General features: G+C 41.5%; 1 protein-coding gene across 5 annotated transcripts; it reads left to right on the plus strand.

The window, feature by feature from the left end:
* Nucleotides 1-277: 277 nt before the first annotated feature.
* LOC111898608 (uncharacterized) lies at nt 278-4,973 on the plus strand. Of its 5 annotated transcripts, XR_006188127.2 has the most exons (5): nt 278-737; nt 2,177-2,216; nt 2,287-2,535; nt 2,609-2,917; nt 2,985-4,553. XR_006188127.2 is itself a non-coding variant. In XM_023894503.3 (4 exons), exons 2-4 carry the CDS (start codon nt 2,183-2,185, stop codon nt 4,780-4,782), a joined length of 387 nt encoding a protein of 128 aa, XP_023750271.1. In that variant the 5' UTR covers nt 278-737; nt 2,177-2,182; the 3' UTR covers nt 4,783-4,973. The 5 variants fall into 5 exon arrangements, 4 of the variants coding, with proteins under 4 accessions (XP_023750271.1, XP_042755109.1, XP_052624397.1 ...); XM_023894503.3 differs by lacking the exons at nt 2,609-2,917; nt 2,985-4,553 and adding an exon at nt 4,679-4,973; XM_042899175.2 differs by having other exon boundaries at nt 2,609-4,553.
* The last annotated feature ends 18,689 nt before the right edge of the window (nt 4,974-23,662 follow it).

A 23,662-nucleotide genomic window follows, 5' to 3' on the forward strand; every position in this document is an offset into this window, starting at 1 on the left:
ATATATATATATATATATATATATATATATATATATATATATATATATATATATATGCTCGTTTTGGCTCGCGAGCCCATTAATTGAAGCTCGGCTCGAGCTCGTTTAATAAATGAGCCTCATGTTTAGGTTCAAGCTCGGCTCAAGCTCGTTTAATTCGATCTCGAGCCGAACTTTTAACGAGTCGATCCCGAATAACTCAGAAATAGCTCGGTTCGCTTATACACTAAACTTAAGCCACTTTATATTATTCTTTATACTATTTACTATCGTTGAGGGTGAGTCTAAAACTGTCCGTTAAGTCTCAGCAGGTTTCTGCCCTTCCGCCGTCGTCCCCATGATTCCTCCTCCTTCTCTCCACGTTCACAGTCGGTCGGTTGTCTCCTTCCCCAACCATTCAATTGGTTTCCTTCAAGAACTGAAAATCGGTTTTATTGAAGAACTGCAACACACTATTGCTAGAAATCAACCAGTTTCCGTATACTGTACTGGATTCCTAGCTCCACAGAAAACACCTTTCTTCTCCACGTTCGCACTTCTTCGTTCTTCTAAACTGTCTAAGCGGTTACCATAGGCGACTATATAATCTCAGGCAGACAACCGACCTTGCTTACTGAAAATTGAAGATTGAAGATAAGGGCTTGAACCCTAATTTCACTTCTTCATATTACGAGCTCTATCTCCTGTTGCGCCTCCTATATCTCCATGGTCGTCATCAATGGCTGACTTCTCTTCAGGTATTCCCTAATTCTACCTACTAATGCTTCTTTTTGGTCTGAAATTTCCTCTATAATTCATATACATCCCATCGATTTCTCTCTTCACACCATTCGAATATCAACATTTTCCCTGTCTTGATTTAAGTTCCAATTTTAGCTTCTGGCTTGGATAGAAATTCTTAAAGGTTAATAGGTTTTGTTTTGAGATTGTTATGATTTTCTACTTTAATAACTAATACCAAAGTGATAATTTTGATTTTTAACTTCTTATTACTTGATAAAAATTGAAATGGTAATTTCATTTTAAGACAACAACGTTCAGGTGTTCGATATTTTTTCACTTCTATTTATGAAGATTTAATTTCGTGTTTATCTGGTGTAGCAATTGCAACAATCAATTTCTCAAAGAAAAATGCTAAGATTTAGATCTATAAGGTCGTCCCTAATGGTAATTTGGTCTCAGTTATTGAACATAACATACAAATTTACATTTCCTTTTTTCACACAAAACCACATTATAGTTCATTTTTCCTTCAAAGAATCAGAAAAAACCATCTGTCTTTCTGCAAAATCTCTATGTCCAGGACAATATTTGCAAGGGTCGTTTTTCGAAGATTTTGGCAAGATGTTTCAAGGTTTTTGGGGAAAGGAAATGTGTGTGTTTTTTTTTTTTTTTTTTTTTTTTTTTTTTTTTTTTTTTTTTTAAGTTGGATAAAGTTAAAGGACCATTATCTGCTTATCTATAAATGGTATAAATGTAAGTGTTCATAATTTCAATGTATCACAATTAACAGTCTTCATCTTGACAAAATACCTACTTTTCATTATAACTATTAAAAGTGCTTTGGAGATTCTAATGAATTTAATTTTAAGTTTGACAACAAGTTGTTGGTATTAAAGGTAACTAAATTACAACTATTTCTATTTTTAACTTTATGATATGCATTGCTTTCACATATTTTTCTCACAATGGAGGATATCTCAAACTAAAATCGGATAATTTCTCAAAACTAAAATAAACAGTCCCCTCACTCGCACTTGCATGGAAAAAGTTTAATTTTTTTAAAATTATTACTAAATTACTTTTATACGGTACAGATTGGTATTCAAATGATTTGTTTTTATATTGTTCAACATGTCCACCGGACGGGTATAACACTAGTTTATAATTATTCTAAACGGTTAAAATGCAATAAATGGCAAATGACTTGATATTTTTTAAAATTTTGGCATAGTGTTAAGAAATCTCCTGAAGTGTTAATATCATAATTTTTTATATCAAAACTATTATATACTGCTTTTGATGTCATGTGCGAGTGATGAAAAGTGGAGGAATGTGAATGACAAATCTCGGAAATCAAAACTCAAAATTAATCCAAAAGAGGGGAAATGAAATCGAACCAAAATAGTTGAATTACTTCCAAAAGTAATTCTTATTACCGTTCATGCTTTTGCAGTTTACAATGTGCAACAACTCAAGCTTGTCACAGAACACTGGTGATACTTGTTTTTATCTTATTTATGATTCTTACATTGGTTATGATTCTTATTCCTATCTATTGTTTAGGTTTGACAACAATGGTGGCAATAAAGGTTGCAGTGGCAGTGGTGGTGGCCATCGCCCTAGGAAGTGGCAGTGGTGGTGACCACCGTGGTAGTAGTGGTGGTCACCGCGGTGGAAGTGGCAGTGGCGACAGCGGTGGTGACCATCGTGGTGTCAGTGGTAGTGGCGGCAACGGTGGTGGTGGCAAAGGCTCTGGCCGTGGTGGTGACTGCTGCGGTGGCTTTTATGGTGGTGGCGGACGCCGTAGTAGCGGTAAGAGATTGTTTTTTTCCTTAAATGTTTGATCTTTGCTTCATATCAACTAACATTGCTTTAACCGCTAAAGTCACTGAGAAATTATTTGCTGATTATGCTCTACCGCTTGGGAGAGCTGAGGTGGGAGACATTGTTGCACCACGAGTGGGGTTGCACAAAGGCAAATATCGGAGGGTTATCAATATCGAAGGGGGGTAAAATGCATGTCGAACTACAGAGTGGGAGGAAGCCAATATTGAGTTGCAAGCGTTTAAATTTTTTTTTTGTTTATTATAGAACTATGCATTCTTATTACATAGTTAAAAGAATATTGGCTCACAATTTTTATAGATAGCAAGTCCACTGCTTTGGAGATCATTAAGAAAAAGCCGAAGGGCAGGTACTTGTTTTTGTTTAATTTTTATGTTAAGGTTTTTATCTTACTTATGATTTGTTCTTTTGTTTAGTGTTGGCAGCACTTATGGTACCAAGGTTAAATGCCACCGTGGTGGTCCTGGTGATCGAGGTGGAGGCCATGATGATCATGGTGGTTTCAGTGGAGGAAATGCCAAACGTCGCAAGCTTCACTAATAATGTAGAATTTGGAGAAAAGAATTAGTTTTGATCAAAGTGAGATCTAGTACTTTTTTTTATTTGTTTGTGTTCTTAATCATATTATACCTTAAATTTAGATTGTGGTTTTCTATGATCCTAAAACAATCCCATTTTTACCATTTTGAATTTTGCCAAAAATTCCTTTTTGACCAAAATTTTCTTATTTTATTCAATTTTTACTTACAAAATGCTTATTTTGCATCATTTTTTATATGATACCAAAATTTAGAAAACGACTTCTAAATTATAAGTTATTTTTGTGTTATAAAAATATGTTTTTAACCTATTTTGTATAAGACAAAAATAGCTTATAATTTAGAAGCTGTTTTCTAAGTTTTGACATCATATAAAAAATGGTGCAATATAAGTATTTTGTAAGTAAAAATTGAATAAAATGAGGAAATTTTGGTCAAAAGGGATTTTTGGCAAAATTCAAATGGTAAAAATGAGATTGTTTTAGGATCATAGAAAACGACAATCTAAGTTTAGGGTATAATATGATTAAGAACACAAACAAATATAAAAAGTACTAGATCTCAATTTGATGAAAACTAATTCTTTTCTCAAAATTCTACATTATTAGAGAACCTTGGAACGTTTGACATCCCCGCCACTGAAACCACTATGATCATCATGGCCTCCACCTCCATCACCAGGACCACCACGGCGGCGTTTAACCTCGCTACCACAAGTGCTACCACCACTAAACAAAAGAACAAATCATAAGTAAGATAAAGACCTTAACATAAAAATTAAACAAAAACAAGTATCCGCCCTTCAGCTTTTTCTTATTGATCTCTAAAGTAGTCGACTTGCTATCTGCAGAAACTGAGGACCAATATTATTTTAACTATGTAATAAGAAGGCATAGTTCTATAATAAGCAACAAAAATTTAAACACTTGCAACTCAATACTGGCTTCCTCCCACTCTATAGTTCGACATGCATTTTACTCTCTTCGATACCGATAACCCTCCCATGTTTGCCATTGTGCACCCCTGCTCGTGGTGCAACAGTGTCTCCCACCTCAGCTCTCCTGAGCGGTAGAGCATGATCAAAAAATAATTTCTTGGTGACTTCAGTGGTTAAAATAAGGTTAATTGATATGAAGAAGGATCAAACATTTAAGATAAAAAACAATCTCTTACCGCTACTGCGGCGGCCGCCACCGCCATAAGAGCCACCGCAGCGGCCAAAGCCCTTGCGACCGCGGTGGCCACCACCGGTGCCGTCACTGCCAATGCCACCATTTTTGTCAAACCTAAACAATAGATAGGAATAAGAATCATAACCAATGTAAGAATCATAAATAAGAAAAATACAAGTATTACCAGTTTTCTATGACAAGCTTGAGTTGATGCACACTATAAACTGCAAAAGCATGAACGGTAATAAGAATAGAATGAACGGTAAACATATCATCTTCTAGGTTCCTATTGGTCTTCAACGGTTATAGTGATACTAATTATTTTTTAGTTTCAAACAAGTAATAATATCTTGATTTTGTGATTTACCTGGCTTAACATATCAATTTTCCATTATGTAGGGTTTTATTTTGAAATCCCAATTGTTCCAAGGGGCCAAGCATTTCTTTTGATGATTCTTCTACAAACTTGGACCATCCAACATTTCAATTTCAAAATTTGTTAGTTTGCTTGGATGCATGTTCAATTTCAAAATTTGTTGGTTTGCTTGGATGCATGTTCCTGTTTAGTATTTGTGTTGTTTCTCACGGTAACCGAATAATTTGGATGTAAGAAATGACAAATTACAAATGTTGAAATGATCAATTACAAAATTAAATTGAATAAACATATGGCAACATGGTTAATAGGTGGATACTGCAAGCAAATGTAAGAAAACAAACCTTTCAAATCATGAACTAACCAATAAGTGATTGTTTGTTGTCTTATGTTGCACCTTAATTTACTATTTATAATATGAAATGAATTATGTTTTTTTTTTTTTTTTTTTTTTTTTTTTTTTTTTTTTTTTTCTATAATGTGTCTTTAAGCTATATTAAAAACTTGTATTCTTGATATATTACTAATATTAGGTTATAACTCGTGTGCTACACTGTTGATTTTTTTTATTAATATTGTTAGCATTCCGCTTTCAATTTTCCTTATTATAGCCATGCACTTTGAAACACGATATCTTACATGTTACGTTTAAAAATAATTAAAGTAGGTTTTATTTCTTGCTATAACAGTGACCTGTCTATTTGAGTGTGTATGTGGCTATGATTTACCAATAAACAAAAGTAGAATTGTATAACCGTGGTCACATTTAATAAAGTTATAGCAATTTTTAAATAAAAAAGACCATTTTTTCTATCTGTATTTGTAACTTATTTCTTAGGGACCTCATATGTAAAATTTTAATTTATAAGGACTGCTTATGTAATTATGTATTACCAGTATATTAGTTTCTGTGATAACATTTAAATTATTTTAGCATTCCACTTTCACTTTTTCATATTATAGCACTATACTTTCAAAATTTATCTTGCATGTAAAACTGAAAGTGGAATGCTAACAATATTAAATGTCATCATGGAAACTAATATTCTACGAATACACAAAATAACAAAAATGTTCCTTATAACTTAAATATTCACATATAATGTTAAAAAAAGAAAATAAACTTAAAAAATAAAAATAAAAAATAAAAATGATACCAAATTATAGTATTGTACTTTCAAAGTAAAATACCAATGTTGTGATTTCACTACCAAAGAATCCCCCTTGTTTTGTTGAGTTTCCCAAAGTACCCCTAGATTGCATCTGTCTAAGTAGCTTTTAAGTATAGAACAATTACCCTAAGCTTAAAGAAAACCAAGTAGCATTAACAAGGATGCATGACAACAAATCATTAGTCAAAACGTGTTGAGTTTTATTTATTACTTTTTATATATAACATTTAGTCTCATAATGATATAAATTACAATCTTTTTTCCAAGTTAATTTATACTACCTGACATAAGTCAGTAACAATAAAATGATTATAACTTTTTGCTTTGAATTGTCCAAACCCCTGCCATCTCATCCGAAATTGACCATATGTATTAGTAATCCGACTAAAAGTGCACAAATCTTATTTAATGTATGATTACCATAATATAAGCATGAGATAGTCCTTTTAGTATGTAATTCAAGTCCAACCAAAATAACTACAAGTTATATATAAATAAGGTTTAGAGAGAGCGAGAGAGACGTCAAATACATGTTTATCAAATTAAGCATCCTTTCTTTTTGGAAAAATAAGTTTTCTAAGAAAAATGTTTTTTTCAAATGCAAATTTAAAAGACAATAGAAACATATTGACCCAACATGATGGGATGCTATGCATAGTTGTTGCATTTTGGGTTGCAAAATTGTTGATTAAATTTTGCAATATAAAATGCAAATGTTATATGCACTAATTAAGTATGGTGCGACCAAACTGGCATCTCAGTTGATAAAATGTCACACTTAAATTAAAAATTGATCGTGAAACTCAAGCAATGAAGTTCGTTAAAACAAAACTTACAATAAATTATTAAATTTTCAATTAGTCAATTACATTAAAAGATCAGTAGAATCAAAGATGTTCATGTCCTAATCACTTCTTTGCTATTGCGGTTTGTTTGAATAAAAACTGAAATAAATAATTACCAAAATAATGTAATAGGAGATAAATCAAAATTGAACATCATTATGTAGCTAGAAGTAAATCGAATAGAACCAAAATTCTAGCAACTATTATCTACTTCATTATAAATCATTAAATTGATAAATAAAGTCTAATAAACAATCTTTCTACATTAATCCGGTAGCTGCTACAGGTATCATCAGCAATTGTAATATCAATCCTATAAAGCCTAACATAATAGGGTCGATCATTAAGATTATTATCCGGAATTTAACAATCACATAAAAAATATATATAATAAATGATTTAGCATAAATAAATAAACAATAATATTCAAATCTATGTTCAAATTTATATGTATAAATAATAAAATAAGCAAATAATATTTAGATTGTAAATTAATATTTTGGCTAACTTTGCTCGTTTATATGTATGTTTTAGTGGAATAAATTCTATAAATTCATCAATAAAATGGTTATGTCAATCTTTCTTAGTTATCATGTTTTAGAATGTGATTAGCATTTCAAATTACTTTAAACCCTCATAAGACTTTTATAACAAAAAAAAGTTTTTATTTTCTAATATTATTATATTACTTGATAATCATAAGAATCGATAACCTTTAAGGTTGTGATAATGGGAAAAAATTTGGAGTGTGATAGTATTGTATATTGAAATTAGATTGATAATCCGAAAGACATCAAGGAATTGCTATTCTTATTGAAACTGAAAGTTCAATGCTATAAAAGATTCAACTTACTTTTATTTTAAAGCCATATTAAGTTTCTTTATAGCTACAATATTTAATAGTATTATCAAGGAATCCTTCAATTTCAAATGGTTTGAGTTTACACTTCCTGTTTGGTATTGCAAACTTTTTCTATCATCAGCGAGGCATTATATGAAAAATTACTTTCACTACTGAATTTAGTATATATTAAGAGTGGATATATATAATTTAGAATTTACAAAACATAAACTTACTGGTCCTAGCTTCTTAGGTCACAATCCTGAACCAAACAATCATTTCAAGGCTGATAAAGATGATTGCACTTGCATAAAAAACGTGAGACATTTCACCGAACTTGGAGTGCATGTTCTATTAACCCACTAATAAAATTATAAACTCGTATTTTGTACGTAACCTGAAGAAGAATACAAAAAACATTAGGTTCTCAAACACAAATGATAATTAAAGTGGAAACGTACCTACCTGGGTAGAGGTTTATTACTTTATGTGAAATCACTATTTTTCAGAAGATGAAATGAAGGGACATAATAGTCGTACATCTCAAAATTCATAAAGATGTTCTCAAACAAAATGCAATTTGAGTAATTTGAAATAGAAATAAACCCTCGAGCATTTCATCAAACATGTTATGGGTATTATAGAATTATGTAAGAGAACTTACCGGCTTTGGGGATCCACACTACCCACCCTTTTGAACCAACCAAATAAAAAACGATTAACAACTATATTTATTAGCAACACAGATGTTAATGAGGGAGAGAGTGAGAAAAGTATGACATGGGAATGATCCCACCCACTCCTCAATCACTTAGAACCTTCACACGGATTTTAACATAAAAACGAAACACCTTCAACCAGATTCTCTCTAACAATTCGCATATGCAAAAATCGAAACCTTCAATTGGATTCTCTATAACCATTCACCTACAAAAAATCAAATTGACTTCAATCTTGTCTCCGTTAGAATAGAAAGTGAGAGAGTTGTGAGAAATGAGTTATACAAAGAGATGAAATTAAAGTGAGTCTATACACATAAATCGAAGAAAAAAATTCAGCATGCACACTAAAATTATGAATTTTGTGCTATAAATATGTAGTAGTCGTTGTCAACTGTGTGAATGGAGTATAGTTGCGGCAGAGGCGGTTTAGGGATTGGGAGAAACGAAGATGAAGGAATCGTAACTGAAATTTTAAGAAGTGAATTGACCGAGATTTATAGGATTCTGTTTAATTAAGGAGACGTTTGCAAGGACTGTGAAATTGGAATTTAAAATTGAAGCTGAATTAGAGGGATTACAATGTGAAATTCAAATTTAAATGTATAATTGAAACATCCCAAAAATACTGTCTAAAAATTTCGTTTTAAATCATTTAAGAAAAAACATAATTCATCAAACATTATAATAAAAATCATAAGTCATGTATCCCAAAACATCATATCAAAATACTGTATCAAAATCACATGTCCAAATATCGGAGTCTAAACATCCCAGACTGAACAAATGGTTTGTGCACCGCAATAATCTCGAGCTCTTCCCCTGGCTAGCAGAAGTACCTGAAACCAAAACTAAAAATTGTAAACACAAAGATTAGTGAGTCTCCCCAAAGTACCACATAGCATACACATAATCACATAATAACATCTTGTAACACCGTGAATTTTCAAAATATTTTTTCGCATAATTTAAAAACATATTCATTTAATTTTCATAAAACATCAGTGTTTGAAACTCCAATCAATGTCATACAACGAATCCCAAGATCACATATCATAGAAAAAGATCCCATGTGTGTGTACTGATCAAGCCGGCGCCTTCCCACGGTCATCGCTAGTACCTGAAACAACAACACTAACACTGTAAGCATGAAGCTTAGTGAGTTCCCCAATATACCACACATAAAACACATATTAGCCACTCGAGGCTATAACTCTATGGGTCCGTGCACCCAACTCTGTGAACCCTCAGGTTCTAACTCTAGGAACCTTCCGGTTCCAACTCTGTAATCATGCACAGCATAAATCACATAGAAATAATGCAGTACAACACATAGCATACACATAACATACATACACTAACACATAGCTCTGATTACCTACTCAAGGTAAAGTATAGTGAGAAGACTCACCTCGCGTATCTCGGTATCTCACGAATCCTGGAAATCCCTCGTGCTCGATCCTCCGAGCTCTAATCCTCCTATAACATCACATGACTCTAATTAACACTTTTTATCTCTAAGGTTGACTATCCCTAAGAAGTCAACACAGGTCAACGGTCAACGGTCAACTTTGACCGGGCTCGGCGAGTGCACACGACAACTCGGCGAGTCTAGACGTTCTCACCAACTCTCTAGGATTCTCTTTCTACACGTCGAGTACTCCCCCTGACTCGACGAGTTTCACCTGGCAGGAATCGCGGGGCCACCCCGACTCAACTCGCCGAGTCTCGAGAACGACTCGGCGAGTCCCAGCTCGACTCGGTCCGCTTGACAACCCTCTCTAACTCGCCCTGACTCACTGAGTCAACCCATGACTCGACTGGACCACTCACTGGCCGGTCCAAGGCAATCTTCAAGCTACTCGCCGAGTCTGCTCATCGGACTCGGCGAGTCCATGCCATGCAATCACTCAAACTTGCTTCTAAGGTCAGATCTATTCCATCAATTCATAGATCTGGCCTTCCTAGACTGATTCACCACGTAAAGCCCCAGACTTGGTGCATAAATAACCTCCATATGACCATATATAAAGAATTATCAACAATTATCACTACTCAAGGTCATAACCTCCATTGTTCTCTATAAAGCTTGATGAATGAGGCTCTCTGGACCTCTATGGATCCAGATCCAAAGTCTCATCACTAGCAAGGGACTATTTGGCCATCCAATCAACTCAACAAGGTCACAAGAAACCCTAAAATCAAGTATACTTCACAAAACAGGAGATGAGCCGAAATCATACCTTTAGATTGAAGGGCTAAGCTTCAAATCCACAGAATAGCAATCTCCTTTGTCTCCTCTTGGCTAGAACCTCCCTCTTCTTTGCTAAACAACACACAAATGTCAAGAAATGCTTCCTTTCTCTCTCAAATCGCTAAGGCACTCTAGGGTTTCTCTCTATGGACTGTTGGGTGCAAATGACGGCCATAAGGCCCTTTAAATAGGTCCCAAACCCGAGAAATTAGGGTTTCATTAAACAGCGTGGACTCGCCGAGTCCATATCCTGGACTCGCCGAGTCCAGACGAATCCCGCGTCCAGAATCGCGACCCTACTTGGCGAGTCTGAGCTCCAACTCACCGAGTCCCCTCTCAAAGCATCAAAAATCAAAACAATAAAGATACCTGGAAATCCGGGCTGTTACACATCTATTGGTCTTTACCCACTACATCGGGGCCCGCCCGGCATCGGACCGAAGTACGGTATACATATAAGATATCAACAAGCATATAACATGAACATATAAACATTCCTCGGGATTTCCCTGACATCAGACCGAAGTCCATAACACATAACACATAACATATAAGCTAAACATTCCTCGAGCTTGCCCCAGCATCGGACCGAAGTCCGGAACACATAACACATAAAATTTAAGCTAAACATTCCTCGGGCTTGCCTCGGCATCGGAACGAAGTCCGGAACATATAAACAAACACATGAAAGAATCACGAAGACATCAAGCATCCAAACATTCCTTGGGCTTGCCCCGACATAAGACCGAAGTCTGGAAACATACAATCTACATTGGGCTAACCTCAACATTGGAACTAAGTCCGGAATACGCTAACATACATAAACGGGCCTACATTGGTGCCTTTGACCCAATCCTACTGGAGGAAAACAACCTCACACTGTTGAAGTCCCGCGGACAAAACTCTAGCTGTTGGATGACAGATTCCCGATTGTCAACATCAAAATAAAACCCAATTAATAATTGGGCTCCAACACATAATCATAAGTCCATGCTTGGGTAAAAGACTACTTTACCCCCAACTTAGCTTGATTCAAGCCCAAGGCCCAATCCAAAGGCCCAAAAGTCAAACAATGAAAGAAAGCCCAACATATGGCCCAATTTTCTAAATTGGGCCCAAACCTCTACATGGTCTTACCCTAAAGTCCCAACCATTTATTCTAGTCCAAAAATTTGTGTAACTTCCATAATCAGAAAGACCAAGAAAGGAAAGGAAAACCCTAAGTCAAAGGGGTCTACTCGTCGAGTCCAGGGTGGAACTCGATGAGTCCGAGCGGGATCCGGGTCGAAGAGTAAGTGACCGGCTTGACGAGTCGGAGAGTGGACTCGGCGAGTTCGGTCTGGTTCGGGAACCCTAAGTTCAGGACTTGGTGCCCTATTTAAACGTCTCATTCTCTTCCTTAGGGTTCCTTTACAGTCTCTCTCACCCAGAATACCGAACCCTAGCCATCATATCCATTTTTGAGCAAGATCTAGCCTTGGTGAAGTGATTTGAAGCTTGGAAGAGAAGGAGGTTCATAGTGGTGCAAGAGGAAGCCTTCGATACAGAGTTGGTGTGACTTTTCAGATCCTTTGAGGTAATAAGCTGACCTTATTGCATTTAGATCTATCTTATGATTGAGATTTGGGCATTTTGAGTATGGAGGAGGTTTAGTTCGAGTTTGGAGTAGATTTGAGGTTGCTACCTCAGATCTAGGCTACTAAGGATCCAGAAAGCCATAAAGTTTATGCCAATAAGTTGTTGGTGAAGCCCCTTTGTCACAAACCCTAGCCCTAGAGTGTTTTAAGCCCATATCTCTTTGGTTTCACGTAAAGTTTGCAACTTTACGTGAGGAATAGACTTGGGAAGAGTGGATCTATGAGTTGGAGCCCCTGCATGGCTCGAAAAGCCACTGTATGGATTAAGAACTAAAGCGACTCGGCGAGTCACATGGGTGGACTCGGTGAGTTGGATGAAGATGAACATGGACTCGACGAGTTGGAAGAACAACTCGGCGAGTCTGTTGAAGATTATCATGGACTCGACGAGTCTGTTCTTGGGCTCAGAGAGTCAGGTCGCGAAACACTAACCGCTTCTGGTTAAGGCTCAGATCAGTGAGTTGAATAGTGATCCAGTGAGTTGGACAGGATGGGACTCAGAGTCTTGGGGTGACTCGGAGAGTTAGGTCGCATTATGAGAGTTCTGAGTATATTTACTCGACGAGTCAAAGGACCGACTCGGCAAGTACAGTCAGCTAGGAAGATTGACTTTGACCAGAGTTGACTTAGTTTGGCTTTTAGAGTTCAGTTTGGAACTAAGTGATATATGTATTGATATTGGTAGCTTGGGGAGCTACTGGAGCAGCGGTCTAGAGAATTGTTGGTCAGCAGCAAGAGGATTATCAGCAAGTTCAGCAGTGCAGGTGAGTTTCCCTTTATGTGAATGGGTCTACGGCCACAATGCCGGTCCATGTAGTTATGAGCAGGAAGACCTGGGGGCTAGCCCTAGGCACTGCTTGCTAGTATGATATTCAGGATCAAGGTCTGATGTCGGGCGGGTGCCCAAGGAATGGTTTGCATGATAGAGTATACTTGTTGTCTGTGTGATGCATGTACGTGCCTGGTAGGAAGGTGAGTGTGGGCGAGGTCCCATATCTCACCAATAGTAGAGTATGGACAGTGTTCCATATCTCATTAGTAGTAGAACAGGGGCGAGACCCGAGATAGGTATGGAGTGAGTGTGGGCGTGGGCCCGTATCTCACTCACAGTAAGAGCTTGGATGGGGTTCCATAACTCACTAGTGACAGGATAGGGCGAGTACTCCCCCTGACTCGACGAGTTTCACCTGGCAGGAATCGCGGGGCCACCCCGACTCAACTCGCCGAGTCTCGAGAACGACTCGGCGAGTCCCAGCTCGACTCGGTCCGCTTGACAACCCTCTCTAACTCGCCCTGACTCACTGAGTCAACCCATGACTCGACTGGACCACTCACTGGCCGGTCCAAGGCAATCTTCAAGCTACTCGCCGAGTCTGCTCATCGGACTCGGCGAGTCCATGCCATGCAATCACTCAAACTTGCTTCTAAGGTCAGATCTATTCCATCAATTCATAGATCTGGCCTTCCTAGACTGATTCACCACGTAAAGCCCCAGACTTGGTGCATAAATAACCTCTATATGACCATATATAAAGAATTATCAACAATTATCACTACTCAAGGTCATAACCTCCATTGTTCTCTATAAAGCTTGATGAATGAGGCTCTCTGGACCTCTATGGATCCAGATCCAAAGTCTCATCACTAGCAAGGGACTATTTGGCCATCCAATCAACTCAACAAGGTCACAAGAAACCCTAAAATCAAGTATACTTCACAAAACAGGAGATGAGCCGAAATCATACCTTTAGATTGAAGGGCTAAGCTTCAAATCCACAGAATAGCAATCTCCTTTGTCTCCTCTTGGCTAGAACCTCCCTCTTCTTTGCTAAACAACACACAAATGACCCAATATACCGGGGCCCCAACTTGCCCCTCTTCCTGAATCGAGTCACTCCTTTCCAAGGAGAGACCTTCAGGAGAACGAAGTCGCCGACCTGAAACTCCTGCTCGGACCGGCGTCTGTCTGCATAACTCTTCTGTCGGCTCTGGGCGGTCAATAACCTCTATCTGACCTGCTGAATCTGCTCTGTCGTCTGAAGCACAATCTCTGTACTGCCCATCACTCTCTGCCCAACCTCTCCCCAGCAAATGGGGGTCCGACACCTCCTACCATACAACAGCTCAAAGGGTGGCATACCAATGCTCGAATGATGGCTGTTGTTGTAGGAAAACTCTGCCAAGGGTAAATACGCATCCCAGCTACCCCCGAAATCCAACACACATGCTCGAAGCATGTCCTCAAGCGTCTGAATCGTCCGCTCACTCTGATCGTCTGTCTGGGGATGATATGCGGTACTAAAATGCAATCTAGTACCCAACTCCTCATGAAATTTCTTCCAGAATCTGGAAGTGAAACGCACATCACGGTCCGGAACAATCAAGATCGGCACCCCATGCCGAGATACCACTTCTCTCACATATAACTCCGCCAACTTCTCCGCCGAAGAACTCTCACTGATGGCAAGGAAGTGAGTGCTCTTCGTCAACCTATCCACAATCACCCAAATTGCATCAACTCCTCTGGCAGTCCTCGGCAATTTGGTGATGAAATCCATAGTGATATGTTCCCACTTCCATTCGGGAACCTCCAATGGCTGCAACTTGCCATGCGGTATCTGGTGCTCGGCCTTAACTCTGCGGCAGGTCAAGCACCTCTCAACGAACCATGCGACGTGCCTCTTCATACAGGGCCACCAATACTCTTTCCTCAAATCCAAATACATCTTCGTAGCCCTCGGATGGATCGAAAATTTCGACCGATGAGCCTCCTCCATCAAAGAAGTGTGCGTACCACCCACAAACGGTACCCAAATCCGACCCTGAAAAGTCATAAGCCCTCGACCATCCGTAACGAACTTTGAAACCAAACCAACGACCCGTTCCCTCTTCTGCATCTCCGGCTGCACAGCCTCGGCCTGTGCCCCACGAATGGCATCCAATACCGGAGCTATCATGGTCAATCTCAAACATACATCTCGCAATGGAGTGCTCTCCGCCCTGCGGCTCAACGCATCGGCCACCACATTGGCCTTGCCCGGGTGGTACAGGATCTCACAATCATAATCCTTGACCACATCTAACCACCTCCTCGGTCGCATATTTAGGTTGGGCTGATCCATCAAGTACTTCAAACTCTTATGGTCCGTGTATATCGTACACCGAACCCCATAAAAGTAGTGACGCCAAATCTTGAGGGCGAACACTACTGCCCCCAACTCTAGATCATGCGTGGGATATCTCGTCTCATGAGGCTTCAGCTGCCTCGATGCATATGCTATCACATGACCCCTCTGCATCAACACCGCACCCAGCCCCAAAATCGATGCATCACAATATACTACAAAATCCTCCATCCCTTCCGGGAGAGCTAATACCGGGGCTTCGCACAACCTTTGGCGAAGTGTCTCAAAGGAGGTCTGCTGCTCGGGACCCCATGAGAATGCGACACCCTTCCGGGTCAATCTGGTGAGCGGCACTGCGATCTTGGAGAAATCCTTGATAAATCTCCGATAATACCCTGCTAATCCAAGGAAACTCCTGATCTCAGAGGGTGACTTTGGCACCTCCCAACTCATCACCGCCTCAACCTTGGCCGGATCGACCAGAATCCCTTCCTAGTTAACGAGATGTCCTAGGAACTGGACCTCCCGCAACCAGAAATCACACTTGGAGAACTTTGCATAAAGCTTCTCCGATCTCAATACCCCAAGGACCTCCCTCAAATGCTCCTCATGCTGCTCTCTAGATCTCGAATACACCAGAATATCATCGATAAATACAATCACCGACCGATCCAACATCGGCCTGCATACCCTGTTCATGAGATCCATGAACACAGCCGGGGCATTGGTGAGCCCAAAAGGCATCACCACAAACTCATAATGCCCATATCGCGTCCTGAATGCTGTCTTCTAGATGTCCTCATCCCGCACTCTCACCTGATGATATCCCGACCTCAAGTCGATCTTGGAAAACCAAGATGCTCCCTGCAACTGATCAAATAAATCGTCGATCCTCGGCAACGGGTAACGGTTCTTGATCGTCAGCTTGTTCAACTCCCGGTAATCAATGCACATCCGGTGTGAACGATCCTTCTTCTTGACGAACAGAATAGGTGCTCCCCATGGCGAGCTGCTCGGCCGAATGAATCCCTTCCCCAGCAACTCCTGAAGCTGCGAGGATAACTCTTGCATCTATGGAGGTGCAAGACAATAAGGCACCTTAGCTATAGGCGCGGCCCCCGGAACCAAATCAATACCAAACTCCACTTGCCTCACAGGAGGTACTCCCGGCAGCTCCTCGGGAAAGACATCTGGAAACTCACGCACCACCGGTACCTCCTCAACTGAACTCGGTCTCTCGGAAGTCGCTCGCGTATCCATCACATACGCCACAAAACCCTTACAGCCCTGCTGTAGACACTGCCTCGCCCTAGCGGCCGAACAAAAGGCTGATCCCGAACGTGTACCCTCGCCGTACACCGAAAGAACTCCCCCACTAGGGTCTCGTATAGTCACCAGCTGACGCTCGCAGTCGATGACTGCGCCGAATCGACTCAACCAGTCCATGCCCACAATGACACAGACATCGCCCATCGCAATAGGAATCAGATCAATCGGAAACTCAACCCCGAAAATCTCTAACACACATCCCCGAAAAACCTCCGTGGCACAAATCACTCTATCATCAGCTATGGAAACTCTCAGAGGCCGACTCAATGCCTCACGACTAATACTGATATGCTGACTAAAGGCCAAAGATACGAAAGACCGACTCGCACCCGAGTCAAATAACACTAAAGCAGGTACAGAGTTCACAAGAAAGGTACCTACGCATAATATAATATAAGCATAACATCTCAATATCAAAAATAAATACATGAAAGGAAACATACCAGCCACAACATCGGGCGCAGCGCGGACCTCCTCCGCAGTCAGCTGGAAGGCTCTCCCTCGAGCTCTCGGCGCCTCGGCCTTCACAGGCCGACTCTCTGTAGCTCTGATGGCGGCAGGAGCAGACCCCTGAGATGCTCCGCGCAACTGCGGACACTCGGCCTTCCGGTGTCCGGTCTGGTTGCAGTGAAAACACACTGCAAACTCCTTGGGGCAGTCCTTGGCCATGTGCCCCTCCTTGCCACATTTGTAGCAAGACCCCGCTCGGCAAACTCCGTCATGACCCTTGCCGCACTTTCCGCAAGTGCGGCCCTTCTGGCTCCCTGGTCTGGGATCAGCAGGCTTGGCCCGCTTGGCGGCCGGCTGCGACTGTGCCGGTCGCCGATCCCTCCCCTGAGACTCCGCCTCCTCCATGGCCCGAGTCTCGAGCTCAATCTCCCTCTTCTGGGCATTTGCCTGAAGCTCGGAAAATGTCCGGTACCAGGAGTTCGCAGCGAACTCCCGAATATCCCGCCTCAAGACGCTCAAGTAGCGGCTCATACGTGCCTGCTCAGTGGACACGTGCTCAGGGCAGAACATCACCCTCTCGTGGAACATCCTCGTGATCGCTGTAACAGACTCAGTACCCTGCTTGAGGGTCAGAAACTCCTGTGCTAAACGCTCCCTCTCCACCTGGGGAACGTACTCATCCCGAAACATGGTGGTGAACCTCTCCCAGGTCACCGCAGAAAGCTCAGCAGGCGTATAATGCGCCGTCACAAACTTCCACCAGTCCTTCGCTCCCAAGCGAAGCTGGTTCAGCGCGAACCGGACCTTCAAATGCTTAGGAGACGAGCAAGTGAAGAAACACCCCTTAATATCAGATATCCACCTCATAGCTGCCACTGGGTCCTGAGTACCATCAAACTCTGGTGGTTTTGTGATGCTGAACTCACGGAACAGCAACGCATCCCCACCCTGCGGCCTCGCAGCAGCAATCGCTGCGGTAGCCGCTGCAGCAGCAGCCTCAGAAAGAGCGGCATAACACTCATCAAACGTCTCAATCAATGTGGTCTTTATAGACCCAAACATCTCCGGTATCTCTGCCCTGATGGCCGCAGCCACCTCCTCCTGAATGATCCGGCGAATCTCCTCCTCACTGGTACCACTGCTCTCGGGCATCAAACGTGTCCTCACCATGATCTGCCTCTGAAATACAACATACGATAAATTAGAATCCACACGAGTATGCTCATACTCGTCAACTCTTTCCTCCTTGATTCTTGGCATTCCAAAGATTCTTACTTGGGCTGCACACCGCTCCGGTGCTTCCAGTAGTACGGGCTCAATACTACTGTTCGCACCGCACCAGAATACACTCCAAGTCCTCCTCTTTGGATCCCAGGTCTCAAGTACCCTATCATGCGTAGACCACTCTCTAATAGATCTCTCATAAGTCCCTCGCTGCTACCTACTCACTCTCAAGCATCTCGTAGCAGCTCACCTCTCCCTAGGCTAAGGCATCACAAATCAGGCCACTCTAGTCCTAATAGCAATACCTAGCCTACTCTAGCATGCGAATACATCATATCAATGTCAATATCACATAACATATAAAGGTAATTTGGGAAATCACCGTTCGGGCGCTGACTGATCGTACACACATCTCTTGCTCTGCGTTTTTCAAAAAAATCTTTTACTCTTTTTGAAAATACATCTCAAATCCTCAGTTTGAGTTCAAATACTCCCGAAGGTGTACTCGAATCCCTCAAACCAAGGTTCTGATACCAACTTGTAACACCGTGAATTTTCAAAATAATTTTTCGCATAATTTAAAAACATATTCATTTAATTTTCATAAAACATCAGTGTTTGAAACTCCAATCAATGTCATACAACGAATCCCAAGATCACATATCATAGAAAAAGATCCCATGTGTGTGTACTGATCAAGCCGGCGCCTTCCCACTGTCATCGCTAGTACCTGAAACAACAACACTAACACTGTAAGCATGAAGCTTAGTGAGTTCCCCAATATACCACACATAAAACACATATTAGCCACTCGAGGCTATAACTCTATGGTTCCGTGCACCCAACTCTGTGAACCCTCAGGTTCTAACTCTAGGAACCTTCCGGTTCCAACTCTGTAATCATGCACAGCATAAATCACATAGAAATAATGCAGTACAACACATAGCATACACATAACATACATACACTAACACATAGCTCTGATTACCTACTCAAGGTAAAGTATAGTGAGAAGACTCACCTCGCGTATCTCGGTATCTCACGAATCCTGGAAATCCCTCGTGCTCGATAACATCACATGACTCTAATTAACACTTTTTATCTCTAAGGTTGACTATCCCTAAGAAGTCAACACAGGTCAACGGTCAACGGTCAACGGTCAACTTTGACCGGACTCGGCGAGTGCACACGGCAACTCGGCGAGTCTAGACGTTCTCACCAACTCTCTAGGATTCTCTTTCTACACGTCGAGTACTCCCCCTGACTCGACGAGTTTCACCTGGCAGGAATCGCGGGGCCACCCCGACTCAACTCGCCGAGTCTCGAGAACGACTCGGCGAGTCCCAGCTCGACTCGGTCCGCTTGACAACCCTCTCTAACTCGCCCTGACTCACTGAGTCAACCCATGACTCGACTGGACCACTCACTGGCCGGTCCAAGGCAATCTTCAAGCTACTCGCCGAGTCTGCTCATCGGACTCGGCGAGTCCATGCCATGCAATCACTCAAACTTGCTTCTAAGGTCAGATCTATTCCATCAATTCATAGATCTGGCCTTCCTAGACTGATTCACCACGTAAAGCCCCAGACTTGGTGCATAAATAACCTCTATATGACCATATATAAAGAATTATCAACAATTATCACTACTCAAGGTCATAACCTCCATTGTTCTCTATAAAGCTTGATGAATGAGGCTCTCTGGACCTCTATGGATCCAGATCCAAAGTCTCATCACTAGCAAGGGACTATTTGGCCATCCAATCAACTCAACAAGGTCACAAGAAACCCTAAAATCAAGTATACTTCACAAAACAGGAGATGAGCCGAAATCATACCTTTAGATTGAAGGGCTAAGCTTCAAATCCACAGAATAGCAATCTCCTTTGTCTCCTCTTGGCTAGAACCTCCCTCTTCTTTGCTAAACAACACACAAATGTCAAGAAATGCTTCCTTTCTCTCTCAAATCGCTAAGGCACTCTAGGGTTTCTCTCTATGGACTGTTGGGTGCAAATGACGACCATAAGGCCCTTTAAATAGGTCCCAAACCCGAGAAATTAGGGTTTCATTAAACAGCGTGGACTCGCCGAGTCCATATACTGGACTCGCCGAGTCCAGACGAATCCCGCGTCCAGAATCGCGACTCTACTTGGCGAGTCTGAGCTCCAACTCGCCGAGTCCCCTCTCAAAGCATCAAAAATCAAAACAATAAAGATACCTGGAAATCCGGGCTGTTACACATCTATTGGTCTTTACCCACTACATCGGGGCCCGCCCGGCATCGGACCGAAGTACGGTATACATATAAGATATCAACAAGCATATAACATGAACATATAAACATTCCTCGGGATTTCCCTGACATCAGACCGAAGTCCATAACACATAACACATAACATATAAGCTAAACATTCCTCGAGCTTGCCCCAGCATCGGACCGAAGTCCGGAACACATAACACATAAAATTTAAGCTAAACATTCCTCGGGCTTGCCTCGGCATCGGAACGAAGTCCGGAACATATAAACAAACACATGAAAGAATCACGAAGACATCAAGCATCCAAACATTCCTTGGGCTTGCCCCGACATAAGACCGAAGTCTGGAAACATACAATCTACATTGGGCTAACCTCAACATTGGAACTAAGTCCGGAATACGCTAACATACATAAACGGGCCTACATTGGTGCCTTTGACCCAATCCTACTGGAGGAAAACAACCTCACACTGTTGAAGTCCCGCGGACAAAACTCTAGCTGTTGGATGACAGATTCCCGATTGTCAACATCAAAATAAAACCCAATTAATAATTGGGCTCCAACACATAATCATAAGTCCATGCTTGGGTAAAAGACTACTTTACCCCCAACTTAGCTTGATTCAAGCCCAAGGCCCAATCCAAAGGCCCAAAAGTCAAACAATGAAAGAAAGCCCAACATATGGCCCAATTTTCTAAATTGGGCCCAAACCTCTACATGGTCTTACCCTAAAGTCCCAACCATTTATTCTAGTCCAAAAATTTGTGTAACTTCCATAATCAGAAAGACCAAGAAAGGAAAGGAAAACCCTAAGTCAAAGGGGTCTACTCGTCGAGTCCAGGGTGGAACTCGATGAGTCCGAGCGGGATCCGGGTCGAAGAGTAAGTGACCGGCTTGACGAGTCGGAGAGTGGACTCGGCGAGTTCGGTCTGGTTCGGGAACCCTAAGTTCAGGACTTGGTGCCCTATTTAAACGTCTCATTCTCTTCCTTAGGGTTCCTTTACAGTCTCTCTCACCCAGAATACCGAACCCTAGCCATCATATCCATTTTTGAGCAAGATCTAGCCTTGGTGAAGTGATTTGAAGCTTGGAAGAGAAGGAGGTTCATAGTGGTGCAAGAGGAAGCCTTCGATACAGAGTTGGTGTGACTTTTCAGATCCTTTGAGGTAATAAGCTGACCTTATTGCATTTAGATCTATCTTATGATTGAGATTTGGGCATTTTGAGTATGGAGGAGGTTTAGTTCGAGTTTGGAGTAGATTTGAGGTTGCTACCTCAGATCTAGGCTACTAAGGATCCAGAAAGCCATAAAGTTTATGCCAATAAGTTGTTGGTGAAGCCCCTTTGTCACAAACCCTAGCCCTAGAGTGTTTTAAGCCCATATCTCTTTGGTTTCACGTAAAGTTTGCAACTTTACGTGAGGAATAGACTTGGGAAGAGTGGATCTATGAGTTGGAGCCCCTGCATGGCTCGAAAAGCCACTGTATGGATTAAGAACTAAAGCGACTCGGCGAGTCACATGGGTGGACTCGGTGAGTTGGATGAAGATGAACATGGACTCGACGAGTTGGAAGAACAACTCGGCGAGTCTGTTGAAGATTATCATGGACTCGACGAGTCTGTTCTTGGGCTCGGAGAGTCAGGTCGCGAAACACTAACCGCTTCTGGTTAAGGCTCAGATCAGTGAGTTGAATAGTGATCCAGTGAGTTGGACAGGATGGGACTCAGAGTCTTGGGGTGACTCGGAGAGTTAGGTCGCATTATGAGAGTTCTGAGTATATTTACTCGACGAGTCAAAGGACCGACTCGGCAAGTACAGTCAGCCAGGAAGATTGACTTTGACCAGAGTTGACTTAGTTTGGCTTCTAGAGTTCAGTTTGGAACTAAGTGATATATGTATTGATATTGGTAGCTTGGGGAGCTACTGGAGCAGCGGTCTAGAGAATTGTTGGTCAGCAGCAAGAGGATTATCAGCAAGTTCAGCAGTGCAGGTGAGTTTCCCTTTATGTGAATGGGTCTACGGCCACAATGCCGGTCCATGTAGTTATGAGCAGGAAGACCCGGGGGCTAGCCCTAGGCACTGCTTGCTAGTATGATATTCAGGATCAAGGTCTGATGTCGGGCGGGTGCCCAAGGAATGGTTTGCATGATAGAGTATACTTGTTGTCTGTGTGATGCATGTACGTGCCTGGTAGGAAGGTGAGTGTGGGCGAGGTCCCATATCTCACCAATAGTAGAGTATGGACAGTGTTCCATATCTCATTAGTAGTAGAACAGGGGCGAGACCCGAGATAGGTATGGAGTGAGTGTGGGCGTGGGCCCGTATCTCACTCACAGTAAGAGCTTGGATGGGGTTCCGTAACTCACTAGTGACAGGATAGGGCGAGGCCTTAGGACAGAAATACGGTAGGGTATGTTCAGTTATGTGTTATATGCTATTTGTATTATGTGGTTAGCGGGCAAGGCCCAGAGACAGGCGGGGCCTAAGAGAAACAGAGCTGTATCCAAGCGGGGCTTGAAGCCAGGCGGGGCCTGGAGCGGCATGGGGCAAGGCCCGGAATAGCGGGCGTGGCCTAGTATAAGCTGTATGTGTTTGTACAGGGTATGTGGTAGGTTGGGGAACTCACTAGGCTTCATGCTTACGGTTTTCAGTTTTGATTTCAGGTACTTCCGGTAGCGGAGGGAAGAACTCAGGGTGATCGCACGGCACACACCATTGAATAGTCAGCCTGGGATGTTTTACTCTGATAATGAAAATATGTATTTGGAATTAATACTCTGAATTATGTTATGGTTTATGATATGTTTTTATGAATATGGTTTTAGTAATTAATTAAATAAAAATTTTTGGTACGGATTTTGGGACGTTACAATTTGGCATTCCAATAGTCGAACATCTCATAATCATTAAGGCCCAGTTATGGCCCAATTTTCCAAATTGGGCCCAAACCTTTCCAATGGGCCTTATCCTAAAGCCCAACCTAAATGTTCTAGTCCATATACTTGTTAATAGTTGGCCCATCAAGATTCCATACATCTAGGCCCAATAAAAAGACCCAACTCAAAACCCAACACAATTAGGGTTTTCACATGAAATGACGATTAGGGTTAATTAGAAACACTTAACCCATTAATGACTTAATCCGTTAAGTC

The sequence above is a fragment of the Lactuca sativa genome, chromosome 2 (assembly GCF_002870075.4).
Source record: "Lactuca sativa cultivar Salinas chromosome 2, Lsat_Salinas_v11, whole genome shotgun sequence".
NCBI classification, from domain to species: domain Eukaryota; kingdom Viridiplantae; phylum Streptophyta; class Magnoliopsida; order Asterales; family Asteraceae; genus Lactuca; species Lactuca sativa.

Excerpts from the sequence above, each read along its gene's own strand:
- LOC111898608 (XM_042899175.2), top strand. The coding sequence starts at position 2,183 with ATGTGCAACAACTCAAGCTTGTCACAGAACACTG. Across the intron at positions 2,217-2,286 it reads AAGCTTGTCACAGAACACTG|GTTTGACAACAATGGTGGCA; the intron begins GTGATACTTGTT and ends TCTATTGTTTAG. Across the intron at positions 2,536-2,608 it reads TGGCGGACGCCGTAGTAGCG|TCACTGAGAAATTATTTGCT; the intron begins GTAAGAGATTGT and ends TAACCGCTAAAG.